The sequence below is a fragment of the Wallemia ichthyophaga genome (assembly GCF_000400465.1).
Source record: "Wallemia ichthyophaga EXF-994 unplaced genomic scaffold scaffold3, whole genome shotgun sequence".
In the NCBI taxonomy this organism is placed as follows: Eukaryota; Fungi; Basidiomycota; class Wallemiomycetes; order Wallemiales; family Wallemiaceae; genus Wallemia; species Wallemia ichthyophaga.
In genome coordinates, this window is record NW_008806276.1 from 509,085 (window position 1) to 528,931 (window position 19,847).

Consider the following 19,847-nt stretch of genomic DNA (forward strand, 5'->3'; position numbering starts at 1 on the left):
ATACACAGAATCGCATATTATGTTGCGTGTTTTCAAGCACGCGTAATTGACACGCTCTTAACCGCCATAACCGCCATTAAAATGACCCATTTACCACATTCACTTAATCCATTTTCCAGCTTTTCACAATCACATCGTCATCTGCATACGCAGAGCTAAGGATGATTTCGACTACCCAGAGTGTGAGTGTCCACGCGACGTTGGCCCATCTCCACCACAGCTGGGCGCCCTGATCGAGGACTGTGAAAAAGTTAGAGTGCGTCGGGCAAAGCAAAACACCCAACTCACGTAGGAGATGCGTATATACGAGTATCAGGATAGGTCTCGAGAAGGACACCAAGATGGTCATGATGAAGGTCGACGGCTCGTCGTCCTGTAGCCGTTTCTCGGCGTCGGGGTCAGCGGCATTCTCGAACGAGTCAGTGAGGGAAGAGGAGGAGGAGCGGATGAGGGGAATGATTTTTGTGGCAAGATAGAGAACACTAGTGCGGAAGATGAGCGATACGAGGAGCGTTGGGGGGAGAGTAGCGAAAGCGAAACCAACGAATTCTATTGTGTCACCCAGGGCATTCTTGAGGAATACAAGGGCGTTGGAGAGAGACTGGATAACCCAGCGCTGGTTGTCGAATGACCACTGGAAACCAATCCACCCGGAAGCACCTTGGATGGCGTCGGCGCATAGCCAGATGGAGTAGGCAATGTAGGCGAACATTAGACTGGTCTCGATGACGGTCGCGCGTCTGGCGGTGAGAGCCAATGCGGAGAGAGCGAGTGTTGCGACGAGAGCAGCGCCGATAAGAGAGGCGGAGAATGGAGTGGAGGCCGCAGCGGGGTAGGAGTGTATAAGCCATATGCCAGAGGTGACGTAGATTATGGAAGACAGGATTAAGAAGAAGACAGCGCCGGTTTCGCCTTTTCTGCGAACGAGGAGGCGAGAGAATTGGCCAGCAGCTTGTATGCAGAGGAGAGAGGAGGCGCCTTCGAGGAGAGAGAAGGTGGGTGAGGAGGCGTGTAGAATCGATTCAAACGAGTCGGTGATGATGGAGAGTGCGGTGCACGGCGGGGACTGGAGGTGGAACGAGGTGAGGAGGAGCAAGGGGATTACGAGTGGCTGTATGGCGCTGATTAGGGCAGTGAGCACACCGATCCACCTGCTGTTAAACAGCCTGAGTGTGCACACCAGAGTGTAATAGCAAGTCAGAAATAGCGAGAGCGTCAAGAAGGTCTGCTTGTTTGAAATATTCAAGGTCAGCGGTAGAAACAATAGAACCTCTATAAAAGAAAGGAAACGCTTGAAATTATTAAGTATCATGGTGGTTTGTAGGATAGCTGAGGTAGCTGTGCTACCTTCTCTACGGCCAACGTCGAATACTTCAAAATTAATAGGCTAAATTCATTATTCAATAAACTCAGCTCAAAGGATTCTGGGGGGAGCAATACACCTGACAAGAGACCGCCTTCTCCACCGCCGCCGCCGTTGCATCACGTGGATGGACCGAGTACTTCGTTGCAGGAAATGCAGCAGTCGCAGCAAATACAGCAGTCACAGCAGTCACAACAATCGCACAACTCCCACCAATCGCACCATCCTCCAGACGACCCCACCGCGGGATCCATCGACATCGACGACATGATCCAGAGACTTCTTAACATTGGCTACAGCGCAAAGTACTCCAAATCACTCCCCATAAAGCCTGAAGAGCTCACGCAGCTCCTCCAACTCAGCCGAAACCTCCTCCTCAACCAGCCAACACTCATCGAACTAAACCCTCCCGTAAAAATCGTTGGCGACGTACACGGCCAGTACTCTGATCTCATTCGCCTATTCGATATGTCTGGTTTTCCCCCTCAATCCAATTACCTCTTCCTCGGCGACTACGTTGACAGAGGTAAGCAATCTCTCGAAACTATCCTCCTTCTTCTCTGCTACAAGCTAAAATACCCTGAAAACTTTTTCCTTCTCCGTGGTAACCATGAGTGCGCCAATGTTACTAGAGTCTATGGCTTTTACGATGAGTGCAAGAGACGCTCCAATGTTAAAATCTGGAAACAGTTTGTTGATGTCTTCAACAGCTTTCCAATAGCTGCAGTGGTAGCCTCCAAGATATTCTGCGTCCATGGTGGTTTATCGCCCAACCTCACAACCATGGATGACATTAGAAGGATACAGCGACCTTTAGATGTACCCGATTATGGTCTGCTTAATGATCTTCTCTGGTCTGATCCATCCGATACTGCTTTCGATTGGGAGGAGAATGAACGAGGTGTGAGCTACTGCTTTGGGAAGAGCGTCATCAATGATTTTCTAAGTCGATACGAGTTTGATCTCATTTGCAGAGCTCACATGGTCGTTGAGGATGGTTATGAATTCTGGAATGACAGAACTCTCGTTACCATCTTCAGCGCACCAAACTATTGCGGAGAGTTTGATAACTTTGGTGCTATCATGTCCGTCTCTCAGGATTTGCTCTGCGCATTCGAGCTGTTGAAACCACTAGACAGCCAAGCACTCAAGAAGGAGATGCACAAATCACGCAAAAGGAGAAACCAGCAACTGGCCCACACTAATGATTCCAATCAATGAGCTATATCAGAACATATTTTTAATCACCCTATTTGTAAATTGATTTCCAAATTACATGAATCTATGTCAAATTACTTTACAGGTTGTCAGCGGGAGCCAAAAAACCAAATGGAGTGACTATTCTCTTGAGTGACCAGAGTTGAGGAGGAACGACGTATCCCAGTGTACCACCGTGCAGCCAATGTCTCATCATGGGTATGCCAGTGAGGAGGAGAAAGGACCAAGCCCAGAGTGCACCGAGTGCGCCACCAACTCTACGTCCGCTGAGGTGTTGAATTGTGGTTTCCAATGCAACAGCCGCAGCTGAAGCCTGGAAGAAGGCGATGGAGGGGAGGGTTGCAGGGTGTATAGAGTGATTGAGTGCATTACGTATGCTCCACTCATGCATAAGTGCACTAACGAGAAACGCGCCTTGCACACCGAGTAGACGAGCCATGTCATCGCGTATACCCACCCACCTACACACCTTTACAACAGGGGTATATCCGCACAGTAGAAACTGTCGCTTGAAAAGTGAGTGCCATCTGTTTGACCAGAAGTCGCGCACACTGTGCATCTTGAGCGGGTCATTCAGAAGCGGTGGCCAGCGGAGTGGGTCAAAATGGGAGTGTGTTATGCGGGAGTAGGTGTACACTAGTAGAGATACTAGGGAATAGCCAAGTGAGAGACCAGACCAGGCAGCTGCGCCAAGAAGGAGCGTCTGCGCTACGTCGCTGAGGAATATGCTCTGGGTAAAGAGAATGTCATTGTTGTCCATCGCATGTGCGAGCAGAGCGACGGAGAAAGTGGAAAGGAAGTGGTGTTTTACTATGTCAGTTAGGGTGTGCCTGAGGAAGTGTGCTTGAGAAATGCCTCGGATGTCTCGGATATCCCATGTGTATCCCCAAGCCCAGCCAACGCCGCGAAGATTAGTGAGGAGGTCAAAGAAAGCGGACCAGCCAAGGTCTGTAGAGGTGTCTAGCTTACTCTCCTCTGATCTCTGCCCGTGTGTGCCAATATAACGGATAGAATGACGGTGTGTAAAACCCAAATCAACAGACTTTAAACATCCAACAAACAGAGTAACAGCCCAAACAAATCCAATTGGGCCAATGCCGTCAAAGTTACCGCGGTGGGTGTTGGATAGTGCTAACCATATAGTGGGGAGGATGAGTAGCTTACGTACGAGCGAAATGAGCCTAGAATCACGAAAACAAATCAATCGCAGTTGAATTAAAATTGGAACTATAAATTTAATATCTGGGATGGTCATGAGTGTTATAGATATCAACCACCATGTGCAATTGCAATCACTTGTCTTCGATTGTGGCCCCATCAGCGTTGGCTGTGAGTTGTTCTAGTCTATCTACTCGTATTCCCCGCCTAAACTTGTCTGTCTAGTCAGATTTCAGTCAATTAGCCAGCGAATGTCAGCGTGTACTCGATGACGGCGCTGATTGGCTGCATATGGATGTAATGGATGGCCATTTCGTGCCTAATATTACAATGGGTGGGTTATCCTCGTTAAAGCCGTCAAATTCTTCTAATGACGTCACAGGTCCACCGATCCTGGCTTCAGTTAAGAAGGCACTCCCACATATTAAAATGGATTGCCATATGATGGTAGCTAATCCAATCCAGTGGGTCGAGCCTGTAGCTCAAGCTGGTGGTTATCAATACACGTTCCACTACGAGGCTACTGATGACCACATGGGCGTTGTGCGTGAAATTAAAAAGCACGGAATGCGCGCTGCTATAGCCCTCAACCCATCTACTCCAGCCAACTCCCTCTCAGATGATCTCATCAAACAACTCGATATGGTTCTTGTTATGACCGTGTGGCCAGGAAAAGGCGGTCAGAAGTTCATGCAGGATCAAATGCCAAAGCTAAACGAGTTGCGTCATAAGTATACTCACCTCGATTTACAAGTCGATGGCGGCGTTGGTCCCGCTACTATCGATGAGTGCACTAGAAATGGAGCTAATGTCGCTGTGGCGGGTACTGCTGTCTTTGGTGCTCAGAATGTGAAACAGGCTATTGATGCTATTAGAATGAGTATCAATGCTCAGATAAATAAATAATGCATTTCTTCTTTTATGCTTGTGTGGCTGTCATGGTATCTTTTTGTGTGCTTGTGTATCCTAATATCTGCGTCTATTTGTCGACCTATCTTCCTCCTCAGAAGATACATCGTAAAACTACGACACGCAAGTTAGAAAATAAAAAGTCAACACCAACTGCACTCACCTCCTGCGTACGTCTTCTGCGCTGGGGGACGTGCGAGGTAGATTGACCCGTGGCCGTGGAGTTGCTCGTGCCTCTGCTCAACACCTCAGCACGTGCCGAGGATTTTTTAGATCTCGATGGCTGCGTCAGCTGTACTGAATCATCACTTGAATGAAAGAGAGCTTCATCATGTTCATCGTGTTCATCCTCTTCTTCCACTTCCTCGCCGCGTTTCTTCCTCATGTGCGTGTCTTTACTTGTAACATTGCTTCTGCCTCTGCCTCTACCAGTGCTAGTGGCAGTGCTTTTCCCTCTTGCTGCTCCCCTACTCCTCCCTCTGCCTCTGCCTCTTGTTGGCGCAGGCGCAGGCGCGACGTCTACCTCGCTATCCCCGCCATCCTCATGCATGCTATCAGCCGTTGCATGCGTTAAGCCCCTTTCACCCGCCTCATCCGTCTCATCACGCGTATGTGCTCCTCTATACTTATCTCTCGTATACGCCTTTGCCTTCTCGATATCATCGTCATCTTCCACATCAGCGATGGACTGTCTGCTCAAGAACTCGACAGCATGTTCGACCATCCTCTCCACGCTATCAGCAATAGCGTGGTTATCGCCCTTCTCCACAAACGCCTCGACAGATCTCTGCAGACCGTCCTCATGGAGCAGCTGGAGGTGCTGGGCTGCAAGGAAGGAGTTGACGAGTGACTCTACACGCAGTTTAAGTTTGCCGGAGCGTGAGCCGTCGTCTTCATCATCTTCATTCTCATTTTCACCTCCATGTACATCCAGATCCAGTTGGCCTGGCTCATCGGCTACCACTGCCGCCTTGCGCTGCTGTCTCTTGCGTGTAAAATGCACAATGTCCTTCGGATTAGCTACGCGTTCACCGAACTCCATACCCAGGCGCTGCGGATTCCCTATTTCGAAACCCGTGTAGTCTACGCGCAAGCGAATGAGGGGGAGTGGAAGGGAGTCTCTGTCAAGGTTATGCAGCGATATGGACATTTTCTCCGCATGTTCCTCATAAGCGCGTTCAATCAACTCGGTTATAGTGTGACGTAGATACTTGTTCACCTCCAACTTCCCCGCCAGCTGCACACCACGCTCTTCTTGCACCTCGCGCAAACAAACATCTTGCATCACGAACGGTCGCACGGTTTTAAGAGGCAGCGGAGTGAGGTTGTATTCTTTGCCGTGTATTTCGAGCAGACCAACGTGCTTAGGTACAGCTTCACCTTCACTCAAACTCGTCGCGACAGATGAACCAGGTTGGGTTATGCGGTAGGGTTTCTCGGAGACTGTTTCAGGCACTATCCGACAGTCATGCTCGTGTCCCCATACTACCAAACTGATCGAGTCATCGAAGAGATGCTCGGGTACTGCTTGCATCGCTCCCCTGTTGATGCGGTTTTGGTGTATGAGAAGTATGTTGAAGTAGTCGTCCGCATCTTCCAGTGGCGCGTACATGTTCACCCTGCCATTCTTGAGCTCCTGATTGAATCGCTGGTCGCGGATGTTGCCGATGCCGAAAAGGGCCGTCTTGGTCGTGCCTTTTTGGAGGAGGATAGGTTTTACGTTGATGGCTCGCTCATCATCTAAGCCATCGTCAGGAGCTTCGTCTGTGGCTGGAACATCGACTTTGCCAAAGTAGTTGACTAAACCAGCAGTGCTGAGGTGGTCAACAGCACTCAAGCTGGGAGCACCACTGGGCCAGTTAGGGACAGTCTGCGGGTCGTCGTGGTTGCCGTGGATGAGAAAGAAGGGGAGACCAACGTTCAAGTTTGAGTCTTCGTAGTTGATGGATGGGTACGTGATGTCAGGTCGGCGCTGGTCGTATGGATCGCTGAGGAGCTGAATGGACACAGGGCGATCGTTGAGGCAGTATTCCCTCAGCAGGGACATTACAGATATCACAGACTGAGTCGATGGCTTATGCTCGTGGAATAGATCTCCAGCGCAGAGGATAAAGTCTACGTCATTCTGAACACTAAGATCGAGTATTTCTCTGAGCGTGTTGATCGAATCAGCGCCTCTAACGGGATCACGCTCGTGTACGCCGATGTGGAGATCGGTGCATAATAAAATTTTGAAGGTATCTTGGGTGTTTGGCGGGTGTTGATCATGGTGGTCCATAACTAAGAGGAGAATGTCCAAGCTGCTCTACCTGGCCAATCAATGGCCATTTGCAAAGCTCAGGCCAAAGCTCCAATTCAAGAATTTAATCGAGAATATCCACGATAAGCGGGGAAGACACGCTCAACTAGCTGGGAGAAGTGTTGTGGCGTTGGAGGCGTTGGTGAGAGATGAGCATATGAAATCTGTAAGTATTTTACATTTTAATTCCCATCTCTAATTTCCCCTCCAGTTCCCGCTCTCAGATAGGATAACAAAGCCCGCATCTTCACCGGCACACTATTCGAAGGTTTTAGACGCCGTCGACGGCAAACCAATACACAAATCTATTCTCCAAAGATTTCTACGCTTGTAGCTCCAATTTTCATTGAAATATCCCTTCATCTCGAACCACCATGTCTGGCTTTGATAAAGGTGCCATCTACTCCACCGCTGTTCTCCCCGGAGATCAGAACGCGTCTGAAAAGGCACCCAGCCATCTCGAGAAGGAGTTTACCGCGTTTATCAACAACTTCCGCATCGGCGATAGCTTCATCTACAGGGATCATCTCAGGTCCACGCTTCTAGCCAAGCAGTATTCCCTTGAAATTAGTATAAACCACCTCCTTCTTTACAACGAAGACCTCGGCTATCTCCTCTCCCAAAAACCCAGCGAATTGCTCCCGATTCTCGAATCTGCAACGACGCGTATTGCTAGTGGTTTGGTCGATCCACTCAGCGCACACACCTCTACCCTACCCACAATCCAAATCTCTCTCAAATCTCAGTCCAATTTGGTCCACTTCCGCCAACTCAACGCCGACACGGTCGCAAAACTTGTCCGCATACCCGGCATCGTCATATCTGCATCCACACTCTCCAGCAGGGCTATATCGCTTCATATCATGTGTCGTAGTTGCAGGAGCACCAAGAACCTCGACGTCAGCGGCGGTTGGGGTGCTATCAACCTCCCTCGCCAATGCGACAGTGAGTCTCCACCAGGCCAGCCCAAGGAATGTCCCATGGATCCCTACACCATCATCCATGACAAGTGTCGTTATATCGACCAGCAGACTGTCAAATTACAGGAAAGCCCCGATATGGTCCCTGTCGGTGAACTCCCCCGCCACCTTCTCCTCAATCTCGACCGCTATCTCACCGCTAAGGTCATCCCAGGCTCTAAAATAATCGCCACCGGCATCTACTCCACCTTCCAAGCAAGTAAGATGAAAGGGCAGGCACCTGCACTGCGTCAGCCCTACATCCGCGTCGTGGGGCTGGAGATAGACGATGCGCACGCCACGACAGCGTCAGGTGGACGCGGCAAGGCGTTCGCACCTGAGGAAGAGGAGGAATTTGCCGCTCTCTCTCACTTCCCCAATCTGTACGAGCGTTTCGCCGCGTCGATAGCCCCGTCAATCTACGGCAATCTCGACATAAAAAAAGCTATCGCCGCACTACTCTTCGGTGGCAGCAAAAAGATACTGCCCGACGGGATGCGGTTGAGGGGCGACATCAATGTGCTTCTCCTGGGTGATCCAGGAACGGCCAAATCGCAGCTACTCAAATTCGTCGAGAAGGTGTCACCCATCGCCGTATACACCTCCGGCAAGGGTTCTTCGGCAGCAGGTTTAACTGCTTCAGTGCAGCGCGACTCAGTCTCTCGCGACTTCTACCTCGAGGGCGGCGCTATGGTGCTAGCTGATGGTGGAGTAGTGTGTATTGATGAATTCGACAAGATGCGTGATGAGGACAGAGTGGCGATCCACGAAGCTATGGAGCAGCAGACTATCTCTATCGCTAAGGCGGGTATTACGACCATTCTTAACTCGCGCACAAGCGTACTCGCGGCAGCGAACCCCATCTTCGGCCGCTACGACGATATGAAGTCGCCTGGAGAGGTGAGTTGATAGCTGAGCTAGTTAGCTGCGAAACAGCCCTTCTAACACACCCCATCCCCCAGAATATAGACTTCCAGACTACCATCCTCTCCCGCTTTGACATGATCTTTATAGTTAAGGACGAACACGACGAGGGGCGCGACCGGACAATAGCAAAGCACGTGATGAATCTGCATGCTGGCCGTCAGAATGAGGGGGAGGGTAGTACAGGCGGGGAGATCGACCTCGACAAGATGAAACGCTATGTTATGTTCTGCAAGCAACGCTGTGCACCTCGGCTATCTAACGAGGCGAGCGAGAAGCTGTCGTCCCATTTCGTCGCATTGCGCAAGGAGGTCCAGCAGGTAGAGAGGGATAATGACGAGAGGTCGAGTATCCCCATCACCGTGCGGCAGCTCGAAGCAATCATACGCATCAGTGAATCGCTCGCTAAAATGCGCCTTAGTGTGCAAGTGCACGAACATGACGTTGAGGAGGCTATACGTCTCTTCAAGTTCTCCACTATGGATGCTGTCTCGGCGGGCAATGTCGAGGGTATGACTAGAGGTGAGCTTATGGATGAAGTGCACAAAATTGAGAAGGAGGTACGCAGACGTCTGCCCATTGGATGGTCTACCAGTTATAGCACTCTCGTTAGAGAGTTCTGCAGTCAGCAGGGATTCTCTCAGCATGCACTCGAACGGACACTCTTCATCCTCGACAAAAAGGAAGTCGTCCGCTTTGCTTCCCAGAAAAGAGTTGTTATACGTACAGGTGTCTAATATAGTATGTAGAATGAAAAAGTGTATATTGTAATATATAAGTTAATGTTATCTCACTTGCTCTTGGAAGCACCACCACCCGTTTTCTTCTTGTTGCTAATCTTGCCTTCGAACCCAGCTCTCTTAGCACCGCCTTTCTTGTCACCAGACTTGCCCCCTTTACCAGACTTGCCAGCAGATTTGCGATTTGCGATGTTATCAGACCTCTTCTTGTGCGCGGTAGCCATACTCTTCTCGAGATTCTTCTTGCGGTCGTTCCAATTAGTAGCTGACTTAGCTTTCTGCTTAGTGTTTCTCTTGATTTGTTTCTTCAGCTTTGCCTCGTCGTCGTTAAGTTTAACTCCTTGGGCTTTCGCCGAGGCTGATTTCCAAAGCGAGTCATCCTCTTTGGCTGCTTTAGTATCAGCGTCAAGCTCCGTGTTCTTCTGCTTGGCCGCCTCGAGTTTCTGCAATGCCTGCTTGGGGTTTGACGGCTGCTTAGGCTGTTTAGGAGACTTGTTGATATTCTGCAAAGAGGAGAATTGCAACGAGGATGAGCTCTTGTCGTCTTCTTCATCGCCCTTTTGCGGCTGTTGCGTTTGCTGCGCCTGCTTCAACTGTTTCACATCAGACTTCTTCTCCTTCTTGTCCTTTTTCAAGTTGCGCTGTCTCCTGTTTTCAAGCAACGACTCCTTGGAGGAGAGCGAGTGGTCGACATTCCTTTTATGCTCGAATTGAGTGAGTTTGTTGGTGAGTTTCGATTTGAGCTGGGAGTGAGTGGATTGTGATGGCAGTGGGAGTGGGAGTGGTGACTGGGTCGTGGAATCAGTAGCCAGGTCTTGCAAGCTGGCACTGTCATCGATATCCTGTGCTCTGGGTGCAGCCTCTTCCACCCTAGCCAACTTGGCCTGTAGCTTGTTCTTGTTGGAGGATTGCTTGAAATACTTCTTATTCACAGTAGCAGCTTCCTGACTAAAGTAGAACTGCGTTGGAATTAAATTAAGCAGAAATTCAAATTTATCGTTCAATTTGGCAGCGTCCATCGATGTTCCTATTCAATCACAATGAATGCTTCAAATTGGATAGACGAGTACTTGAAAAATCAAGGAGCTTATAAAATTAAATTCATACTTGAAATTACTAGCCCTTTCTTCAAAAATGTATTAGAGTGGCTGATAGATAACCCAATCAATCCACCACACGATGCCCAGGTTATTGGACTATATAATACGCATTATGCACAGAACACCAAACAGTCAGAACACACTCAACACCAGCAAACACACCTCAACGACCAGCTCCACTCAACCCAATTCCAACTGAAATCCTATCTCAACAACAACCTCAAAGAGAGCATTAGGGTTAGTGGGATGTTCCTTTGAGCGTAATTTATATCTGACGCGTCGCAGATGTCTTACTATTCCTTGGCTGATATTTACTACTCACTGAATAACCCCGAACACAGTTTGAACTGTTACTTACAGTCTCGAGACCACATCAGCTCTTCTCCTCAGCTGATTGAGACGCACAACCATATAATTAATATGGCTATTGAGCTGCGCAATTACTCGCTTATCAAGAACTCAGTCATCAAGATCAACTCTATTGCCTTGAACAATGTCGATGTTAGTCACGACGCGTTACTCATCTCAACCGCGATAGCTGATCTTGGGCAATCAAACTACGCGGCAGTTGTCGAGTCACTCACTAAGCTCTCTCCAATTTCCACTCACCCACTCGTTACTCCCTCAGACATATCGATATACCTCACACTGTGTGCACTCACGACGCAATCAAGACACGACATAAAATCTGCTATTCTAAACAACGAAGCTTTGAGGAGTAAGTTTGAATATGCACCTCATACCAAGTTACTCCTCGAGCAATACGTGTCGTCAAACTACAAGCAACTCTTCGTCACTCTGGAAGAAAACAAGTGGTGGTACCTCCTCGACCCGCACTTACACCATCAGTACACCGCCATGGTGGAGGTTATATACCGACGCTGCATAGTGCAGTTTTTCCACTCATACAACTCCATCACGCTCGATAGTTTGGTGGAGGCGTTTGGCGATGAGCAGATATTCACTCATACACTCAGTCTTATCAAGTCAGCCCATCTCAACTTGCGCTATGACGCCGTTGGTAGGGTCTTCCACAGACCGCAGCTGGATAAGCGTCATAGTCTCATCGATAGGGCTGTCACGTTGAGTGAACTCAACTATAAATCCACTGCTCAGTTACTCCTTCGTATCAAACTGTCTGATGCTAATTTGGTCCTGGGCGAACGCCCTGCTGGCTCACATAAAGTTAACTTGCAACGCCGCAATTCAGATGAACTCGATGACGTTGATCGTACGGAGATGGACGTTGAGACTAAGTAGGTACGTGGATGCGTCTTTTATCGCCACGTTGCATCCCCCATGTATTTCATACCAACTTGCATCATGAACCAATGAAATGTATAAATAAATATCTACTCATACGCACAATCGCACGCATAATCATACTCATAATCCCATTCCTACCTCTTTTCCCAGAATCTAAATGCTGGCGTCTCGTACTCCTTGAGTTTGTATTTACGTTTAGCGCTGGGTGTGATGTTAGCGAGAAGCGAGACAGGAAACAGCAAAACCCACGAGACAGGCTGTCTAGGCTCGACCAAGGCGCGTTTCTGTAACGACATGAAGCGATCTCTGAAGAGATTACCCTCGCTCTTAACACCTCTAAGAGATTCGCTGAGATCTTCACCAAGAGTGACATCCACTTCCTGAGAAGGCACAACATGACGACCTATTTTACGTCCCTCAAATCCACCTGCTCCACTTGCCTTCACTGCGGCTGCCAACTTTCTCTCCTCAGCTTTCTCCTGTTGTTTTCGCAGTTTCTTTACCAGTGATTTGGATATTCCAGTGGCTTGGTAGATGTCGTGCTTTTGCGCTTTCAGGAACGCTGTACGCTCACGCTCCACCTTGTCTTTCTTGAGCTGGAGAGATGCCTTGCGACGACGCTTTGCTTCACGGAGATCGGCGATACGCATTTTGTCGCGGATGGTGGCTGAGGAGGTGTCTTTGTCATCATCGTCATCTTCTGCTTCTTCCTTGTCGTCTTGCAAATTGTCATCACCCTCCTCACTCGGGTCACTCTCCTCACCCTCCTCACTTTCCTCCTCTTCGTCACCACTCTCTGGCACATCCAATTCCATTCCACCAACATTCTTGCTCTGTGCGTATCGTCTGCGTACAGCAGCATTCTTGTCAGCTTTAAGTTTACGCAGCTGCTCTCTCTCGTAAGCCAACCGGAGGAGTTCTTCGTGGCTCTTGCTGTCAGGGTTGTAGCTCTGACCCGCATGAGGTTTTTCGACTGGTTCAACACCGGTGTGGTAGTGTGGATGACTGGGTAACCTCACTGATGGTTTTCTATTCAAATCGACCACTTCAAATCCCTCAGCCGCGTCGACCTTCTTCATGTCCTCGTTCTTATCGGCCACAGCATCATCCCAGAGGTCATATTGACCAGCCTCTTTCGCAGCTTTCGTTAAGCCGTGCGTGGCTATACTGTCACCCTGCTGGCTGGCAAAAGTTGCACCGAGTGGACCACTTACTTTCTTCTTTGTGATTGTGTTGAGTCTGTCTTTGTCTGCTTTGCTGATTGTGCGTGTGTGTTGTTTGAGTGCAGGCGCAGGCACGGCAGAGCGGTGTTGAAGAATGCTGAGAGATTTGAGTGGTTTGGCTGATTTCTCCTTTTTCATGCGCTTAGTGGTCTCTGCATCGCCTTGCAAATCCACCGCAAATAGAGAATCATCGGGCTTATTCTCAAGTGCACTGCCGTAGACAACAGCTTCATCTCTCGCTGCGTTTAGCGCATCATCAACTCCTCCAGTATTCGCATTCTTGCGCCATTCTTTCTTCCCTTTCCGTGAGCTTCTTGGTGGCATCGTTGTTGGTTGTCGGAGATGGAGATGGCTCGTGTATTCCAGCGACGACGATGCAAATTATAAAATCTGGATTAGAGGCGCATTTACATAATTTCCATTTGGATTTGATAGCCGGTGCTTCCATCACTCTTTGGCTGCCTTTTCATGCTCTTGGTGGTGATGCGGCACACGAGGAACACAACGCACACAACGCACACAACGCACACGACACTCGCAGCCTCACTGAGAGCGTACTCCACAATACCCCCCACTCCGGCAACCGTGATTGGGAAGCCTTCGTCGACGCCTACATGGCCCTCCTACACTCCCACCCCGCGCAGACTTGGCCAGCCACAGCGCGGTGCTACACGACGCTAACGACTCTCTTTATCCAGTGCACCAGCGCCGGCAGTACACAAACCACCCCTGCTCTCCGCCTCCTCACGACGTTCCTCCCGAGACTGGCAGTGCGCACCAGCCACGCAGCGGCGAGCCAAGCGGCGAGTCAGCTCAGTCGTGCGCTAGCAGTGACGAATGTGAACATAGCACAGCGACGCACACTCCTCGTACACATCACCAACATGCTCGCGTGGACCTATTTCAAGCTGCACAGACTCCATTCCCTCCCTACGGCCCTCAAAGCGGTTATTCCATTGGAGGTGGACGGCGCACATGCTCTCAATTCCAACTATTCCCGCGCTGATGTCACCACTTACCGCTATTGGCGCGCTCGCTCTCTCCTCGCCGAGTGGAAGGTGGGCGCTGCGTTCACCCACCTCGAAGCGGCATACAGGGGGTGTCTTAGTTCTGCACAGACACACTCACACGCTCGCTCTGTTTCAAACAGACGTCGCATCGCCGCGTATTGGCTGGTCACTGCTCTCATCCAGCGCAGATGCCCCACGTACACCCTCCTCCAGCGCAACGAGCTCGAGTGGCCGTTCGCGCAGCTGTTCGCGCACACGCGCAAGGGCGACGTGCGTCGTCTGTATGCTGCGCTCAACCGCCCAGATGTGCGCTCCTTCTTGATCAAGATGGGTGTATATACCATGGTGCGGGAGAAGGTGGAGTGCGTTGCACACACAGCTCTGCTACGGCGCACACTCAGGCTTTACATGCAGCTGAAAGGAACAGCCACTCCGATTATTCCCCTTGCCGTGTTCCTCAGAACCCTCCAGATCGCTCATCCAGACGAACCGTACACCCTCGACGTGGACGACGCGGAGGCTGTCGTCGTATCTCTCATCGATCAGGGCCTCGTCGGCGCTAGCATCCAGCATAGCTCGCGCACGCTCGTCTTGGCCAAGAGCGACAACAGCGCGTTTCCGCGGGCGGTGTAGTGTGTATATAGTAAAATAGAATAAAATAGATTGCACTGTTGTACTCGTAGATGTAGTTGTTTTTTCGTTTGACATTTGTTTGCGCTCACCTGCGTGTCAACATCTTCTCGCTTCCCAAACGCCTTCAGGAGAGGATGATCGATTTAGTTTTACTGCAGGAAGCCAAAGGTGAGAGAGGCGTTGAAGGAAGCAACGACGCAACTGACACACGCACCCACCACAGGCGGAAATCCAGAGCAAGTCCGCGAATCGCAGAGGAAACGCTACGACAGTGTGGAGCTGGTGGATGAGGTTTTAGGGCTATATGCAACGTGGAACGCGCTCAATTTCGAGTCGCAGCAGCTCAACCAGCAGATAAACAGTACTCAGAAAGCCATAACGGCCAAGAAGAAGGTCAAGGAGAGTGCAGACGATGAGCTAGCCCTGAAGAAAGAGCTAGATGGGCGTGTACCCACATTGAAGCAGCAGACAGCGGCAGCCGAGCAGCATATGAAAAGCAAAGCTGTACAGATTGGCAATATAGTTGGTCCAGCTGTGCCCATCCACGACGACGAAGAGCACAACGTTGTCGTTCGCACATGGCACCCACACGGTCCCAATGCTGCGGTGGAGAAGAAAGCAGGTGCACTACCTCACCACGAAGTACTCATGCGTCTTGACGGATTCGATCTCGAACGCGGTCAGAAAATAGCTGGTCACCGCGGGTACTTCCTTCAGGACACAGCTGTTGATCTCAACCTTGCACTCATTTCTTATGGCCTCGATTTCCTTCGCAAGCGCCAGTACCGCAAGGTTATGACGCCTTTCATGATGCGCAAGGACATGATGAGCAGGACAGCCCAGCTCGAGCAGTTCGATGAGGAGTTGTACAAGATCGACGATGGCGGAGAGGATGACAAGTATCTCATCGCCACTTCCGAGCAGCCGATCAGCGCTATGTTTGCAAACGAGTGGTTCGAGTCACCAAAAGAGCAGCTGCCAATTAGACTCGCTGGATACTCCACTTGCTTCCGCAAAGAGGCGGGAAAACATGGCAAGGATACCTGGGGGATTTTCCGCGTTCACCAGTTCGAGAAGATAGAGCAGTTCTGCGTTACCTCCCCTGAAACATCTTGGGACGTGTTCAACGAGATGGTCGAGAATAGTGAGGAGTTCTACCAGTCCTTAGGCATTCCTTACAGACTCGTAAACATTGTCTCTGGAGCCCTCAACAACGCCGCCGCTCAGAAATATGACCTCGAGGCGTGGTTTCCGTATCTCGGCGAATGGAAGGAACTTGTCAGCACTTCCAACTGCACTGACTACCAGTCGAGGAGCTTGGAAGTGAGACACGGGATCAAGAAACAGGGCGAGACCAACAAAACTTACGTACACATGCTTAACGGGACCATGTGCGCGACTGAGAGAGCCATGTGCTGTCTTGTGGAGAATTGGCAAACTGAAGATGGCCTTGTTGTCCCTCCTGCCCTGCGCAGGTACATGGATGACAGGGAATTCATCCCATTCTGCAAAGATGTCCCTAAAGCCAAGGTGAACAAGTCTAAAAAGTAAGAAAGTTTAATTATAAGAAATAAGGGTACAATGGATGCATGTTTCTTTCACAATAAATAGTTGATCGTGTCTACCGCGTACGTCTAGCGCTGCACGGTGCCTTCAAACCAGTTGCTGATCGACGGCAATCTAAATGCCGGGGGAGTAGATGATGCTGGGGGTTGTGATTGTGTGTGAGTGTGTGTATGTGTGTTTATGTGGCCGTGTACCGGTGTGTACTGCTGACCGATAAAAGAAGATACTGAAGAAGTGGGAATAGTTTTGAGAGGGGAAGGTGAATGTACTGGTTTGTGTACTGGTGGGGATGTATTCGTTGATGTTACTCTAGACGCTGCTACTGCTGGTATACCACCTGTACTAATTTTCACACTATCCTGCGACAAGCTGTGACCATCTCTCTGGCTATCGATAGATGAAGCCGGGGAATGCATACTCTTCCCACTTCCAGCACTCTCATTCGACAACTTGCGTCTTTTGAATCTGTCTCAGTCAGCCAATTAAACTCCGACGTACGAAAACATTCAAACACACCCTGGACTTGGTCCTCTGCGTTTCTGGACACGCGTGTACTCGCACCCGACGTGAGCGTTCACGCAGCGCGAACACGCCTTGGTCACCGTGGGCGGGTGACCATTCAGATCGGGTACTATGTTTCCATCGCAGCGCAATTTCTTGTGCGTGCATCTGTCACATGCCCGGGTCACTCTGCTGATTGGCTGCTTGGATTGTTCTGGTGTGGGTGGTTGGAGGTGTTGTATGTGTGGCTGCTGCTGTGGCTGTTGTGGCTGTTGTGGCTGTGGCTGTGGCTGTGGCATTGGCCGTGGCTGCTGTGTTTGCTTCTCCACTACATCCACACCCACTCCCCCTTCATTCAATATCGAGGCTGGGAAACTGAACTTCTGTGGCTGGGCCGGTGCTGGTGCCGGTGCTGGTGCTGGTGTTGACGCTGTAGCTCCCGCTTTACTCTCCACTAACCCCAACATGATGGTCTATTTCTAAGGCGCTCTTCGGAGTTAATTGATTAGGAAATTAGATTACCAGCCTCGGTCACTGGTCCCCGTCCTCTGTCATCAGGAATGTCAATCTTGGCGGATTTCGATGGTGGAAGGCGTATCGGTATAGGTTTCCATCTATATCAGTAACACCACCAACCGCTCCCCTTTCTATTCCGGTATTTTCTGTTGCTAAGCGAATCGAATCTCAATGGAAGAAGTTTTCGGAATAATTGTCACACACGCATGGGTGACATATGAACGTGGTGTATGCATCTAAAGAATGTCTAAATTCCTATTCCCCTCTTTCCCTGCTTACCCCTGCTTACCTCAGCAGACACAGCAAATCTGCGGACTTTCTCCGCAAGACGCAGCGTGTATAGAGTACAGATGCTGCTAACGCTGATATCAACAGCCAGCTTATTCACACCTAACCTCCTCTACACCCTTTATACAATTTCTGCTCACATCACGCGATCGCCCAGCACGCCCTCCTCAGTTCCACGCCCAGCGTTACTGATTCAGGGCGCAGACTGATTCCGTAACTTGTAACTATCACTAAGCCCATTTTATTTTTATCCGTTTGTGCTGAGTTATTTACGTACGTGGATGTATTTACGTGCGCGATCATTATACGTACGTGTATTCAATCGCTTTATTTTAAATAGCCGATGTTTGTATGAGCCAGTTGTAGAGTCTGCTCAGCCAGCTCAATCTACCCCACGAGAACAGCACTCATCACTCACCATACACCCTTTCCCCTCGCAAATACCACATTTCAGCTTGTTCCGTGTACGGCTGATCGTGCCTCACCCCACGTCATCTGAATGCTCGGACGTCGGCAGATGATTTATGATTGTGTAATAGGCGGGCGGAGTGCGGATTGCGGTGTAAATAGAGTATTTTTATATTGGTGAGTGGTGAATGCGGTGAGCATATAATCCACCACGCGTAGACGCCTCGTACACCCACTTCACGCACCTTGGATAATGATCGACGGGGTATCCTCACGCGACGGTGGTATGTGGTATGTAGTATGTAGTACGTAATTTGTGTTGCTGTAGAAGGCCTATCGCACATCACTCAATTTAATAACCGCGTTAATGTAATTGATCCAAAATAGCACATTCCTCGGTCAGCAATGCGACATTGACGGCGTGATAAATGGGGGTGATATTGATTGAATTATAGATATCACAGTGTTCTTGTTGTGAGCAGGAGCAGTCCATTTTGTGTCTTGCTTTCTCTTCCTATTTCACTCCTCATGGTAATGCTCCCTGTGTATCACTTCCTGCAGACGTTTTATTAACGCTTTGCATACAACCCACTTTTGAGTCTCAGTAATGATATTTGTACGCGACTACGTCTCAATTTGCATTCGGGTGTGCCTTCGTGCTAGCATATTTGATGAGATGTGGATGGATATCGCGAGCTCAGAAGGAGAGCAACACACTACAAATTAGAAATGTCTTATTATTTGTGCACTCCATTCAAAGTCAGCTCATTAAATCAGAGATCAAATCCCTTTGATAGGGTTTTCGGCCAAAAAATAAAGTGCAAAAATATCCGACAGCTATGAGATTCGAACTCATGAACGCAATGCGCAATAGAAGGTTAATCCAAAGATAGCAATCTATCGCCTTAACCACTCGGCCAAACTGTCACTGACTACCAACCCATTCGCAACTATCATTACCGTACCAAGCACTAATCATCCCTCAACCTGAAAATGTTAACTATACTCCTTTTCCTTTCTCGCTTCCACTAAATTCAGCACCCCCTCCAACTCCTCATCCTCTATTAAGTATTGACCCACACACTTTAAACATCTATCGTCTTAACAAGATAATCAGTTTTCATCATAATCATCATCAATATCCTTTCTTTTGGTGATCAATAGCCTAGGTGCATTTCCCGTGCCTAATCACTCCACCATAATCCCAAAGGTACTTCTTCTACAATGCTCAAAGTCCATCTGCATCACCGTGGTCTGCTACAGCTCCTCAAACTCCGGATTAGTAGCAGATACCTGTTAATTGTAACAACAGCTGCATACAAGCATGTGATAATCCGTAATTTCATCCTATTTAACATCTACTGGCTTGCAGCGTCGCCTACTTCCCAAAATGAAGTCATGTCCAAAATAAAGTTATGGTAAGCCGTTTAAAGTGGAGTTTGATTGAGAAGTACCCACACGCATCTCGCTCTCTACTCAGTATTCAAACCACGACTGCAACACCTATACTGCTATATGTTAGTTGGAAGATGAATTGCCCAAACTAAGAGTAAATTACAGTATGAAATAACTAAAATTACAATCCCATGTATTACAACTAAGCCATCTGTTCTGTGTCTTGTTAGCCCTCTTGACCACACGCAATCAAGCTCGATGGGATCAGGATCGCAGAGACCACCACCCAACACGAAGTCCAATAAATGTAGTATGAGTAGCATCATAGATATATACAAGGCGCCTTCTACATTTCTGCCTCGGCTCTTTGA

General features: G+C 49.3%; 12 protein-coding genes and 1 non-coding gene across 13 annotated transcripts; 6 read left to right on the forward strand and 7 right to left on the reverse strand.

The window, feature by feature from the left end:
• Positions 1-103: 103 nt before the first annotated feature.
• On the reverse strand, positions 104-1,312 carry J056_002932 (uncharacterized protein; the record flags this gene model as incomplete). The annotated part of the gene is made up of 2 exons (XM_009268236.1): positions 104-240; positions 289-1,312. 2 exons carry the CDS (start codon positions 1,310-1,312, stop codon positions 104-106), a joined length of 1,161 nt encoding a protein of 386 aa, XP_009266511.1.
• A 204-nt stretch (positions 1,313-1,516) lies between these two features.
• On the forward strand, positions 1,517-2,584 carry J056_002933 (Serine/threonine-protein phosphatase PP-Z; the record flags this gene model as incomplete). Its single annotated transcript, XM_009268237.1, has 1 exon — positions 1,517-2,584. The coding sequence occupies one exon, from the start codon at positions 1,517-1,519 to the stop codon at positions 2,582-2,584; it is 1,068 nt and encodes a 355-aa protein (XP_009266512.1).
• A 76-nt stretch (positions 2,585-2,660) lies between these two features.
• On the reverse strand, positions 2,661-3,836 carry J056_002934 (Putative long-chain-alcohol O-fatty-acyltransferase 10; the record flags this gene model as incomplete). Its single annotated transcript, XM_009268238.1, has 1 exon — positions 2,661-3,836. One exon carries the CDS (start codon positions 3,834-3,836, stop codon positions 2,661-2,663), a length of 1,176 nt encoding a protein of 391 aa, XP_009266513.1.
• A 23-nt stretch (positions 3,837-3,859) lies between these two features.
• Positions 3,860-4,645, forward strand: J056_002935 (Ribulose-phosphate 3-epimerase; the record flags this gene model as incomplete). Its single annotated transcript, XM_009268239.1, has 3 exons — positions 3,860-3,910; positions 3,965-4,073; positions 4,122-4,645. The coding sequence occupies 3 exons, from the start codon at positions 3,860-3,862 to the stop codon at positions 4,643-4,645; spliced, it is 684 nt and encodes a 227-aa protein (XP_009266514.1).
• A 60-nt stretch (positions 4,646-4,705) lies between these two features.
• J056_002936 (Double-strand break repair protein MRE11) lies at positions 4,706-6,926 on the reverse strand (the record flags this gene model as incomplete). The annotated part of the gene is made up of 2 exons (XM_009268240.1): positions 4,706-4,762; positions 4,812-6,926. The coding sequence occupies 2 exons, from the start codon at positions 6,924-6,926 to the stop codon at positions 4,706-4,708; spliced, it is 2,172 nt and encodes a 723-aa protein (XP_009266515.1).
• A 395-nt stretch (positions 6,927-7,321) lies between these two features.
• On the forward strand, positions 7,322-9,567 carry J056_002937 (DNA replication licensing factor mcm5; the record flags this gene model as incomplete). Its single annotated transcript, XM_009268241.1, has 2 exons — positions 7,322-8,806; positions 8,869-9,567. The coding sequence occupies 2 exons, from the start codon at positions 7,322-7,324 to the stop codon at positions 9,565-9,567; spliced, it is 2,184 nt and encodes a 727-aa protein (XP_009266516.1).
• Positions 9,568-9,620: 53 nt separating this feature from the next.
• Positions 9,621-10,589, reverse strand: J056_002938 (Ribosomal RNA-processing protein 14; the record flags this gene model as incomplete). The annotated part of the gene is made up of 1 exon (XM_009268242.1): positions 9,621-10,589. One exon carries the CDS (start codon positions 10,587-10,589, stop codon positions 9,621-9,623), a length of 969 nt encoding a protein of 322 aa, XP_009266517.1.
• A 21-nt stretch (positions 10,590-10,610) lies between these two features.
• Positions 10,611-11,930, forward strand: J056_002939 (COP9 signalosome complex subunit 1; the record flags this gene model as incomplete). The annotated part of the gene is made up of 2 exons (XM_009268243.1): positions 10,611-10,907; positions 10,956-11,930. The coding sequence occupies 2 exons, from the start codon at positions 10,611-10,613 to the stop codon at positions 11,928-11,930; spliced, it is 1,272 nt and encodes a 423-aa protein (XP_009266518.1).
• A 140-nt stretch (positions 11,931-12,070) lies between these two features.
• J056_002940 (uncharacterized protein) lies at positions 12,071-13,483 on the reverse strand (the record flags this gene model as incomplete). The annotated part of the gene is made up of 2 exons (XM_009268244.1): positions 12,071-12,137; positions 12,186-13,483. 2 exons carry the CDS (start codon positions 13,481-13,483, stop codon positions 12,071-12,073), a joined length of 1,365 nt encoding a protein of 454 aa, XP_009266519.1.
• A 50-nt stretch (positions 13,484-13,533) lies between these two features.
• J056_002941 (PCI domain-containing protein) lies at positions 13,534-14,802 on the forward strand (the record flags this gene model as incomplete). The annotated part of the gene is made up of 1 exon (XM_009268245.1): positions 13,534-14,802. One exon carries the CDS (start codon positions 13,534-13,536, stop codon positions 14,800-14,802), a length of 1,269 nt encoding a protein of 422 aa, XP_009266520.1.
• Positions 14,803-14,936: 134 nt separating this feature from the next.
• Positions 14,937-16,353, forward strand: J056_002942 (Serine--tRNA ligase, cytoplasmic; the record flags this gene model as incomplete). Its single annotated transcript, XM_009268246.1, has 2 exons — positions 14,937-14,970; positions 15,026-16,353. The coding sequence occupies 2 exons, from the start codon at positions 14,937-14,939 to the stop codon at positions 16,351-16,353; spliced, it is 1,362 nt and encodes a 453-aa protein (XP_009266521.1).
• An 83-nt stretch (positions 16,354-16,436) lies between these two features.
• J056_002943 (uncharacterized protein) lies at positions 16,437-17,336 on the reverse strand (the record flags this gene model as incomplete). The annotated part of the gene is made up of 2 exons (XM_009268247.1): positions 16,437-16,833; positions 16,885-17,336. 2 exons carry the CDS (start codon positions 17,334-17,336, stop codon positions 16,437-16,439), a joined length of 849 nt encoding a protein of 282 aa, XP_009266522.1.
• A 1,576-nt stretch (positions 17,337-18,912) lies between these two features.
• On the reverse strand, positions 18,913-19,008 carry J056_004965. The gene has a single exon. It is a non-coding gene; the product is annotated as a tRNA-Ser (tRNA).
• Between the last annotated feature and the right edge of the window lie 839 nt (positions 19,009-19,847).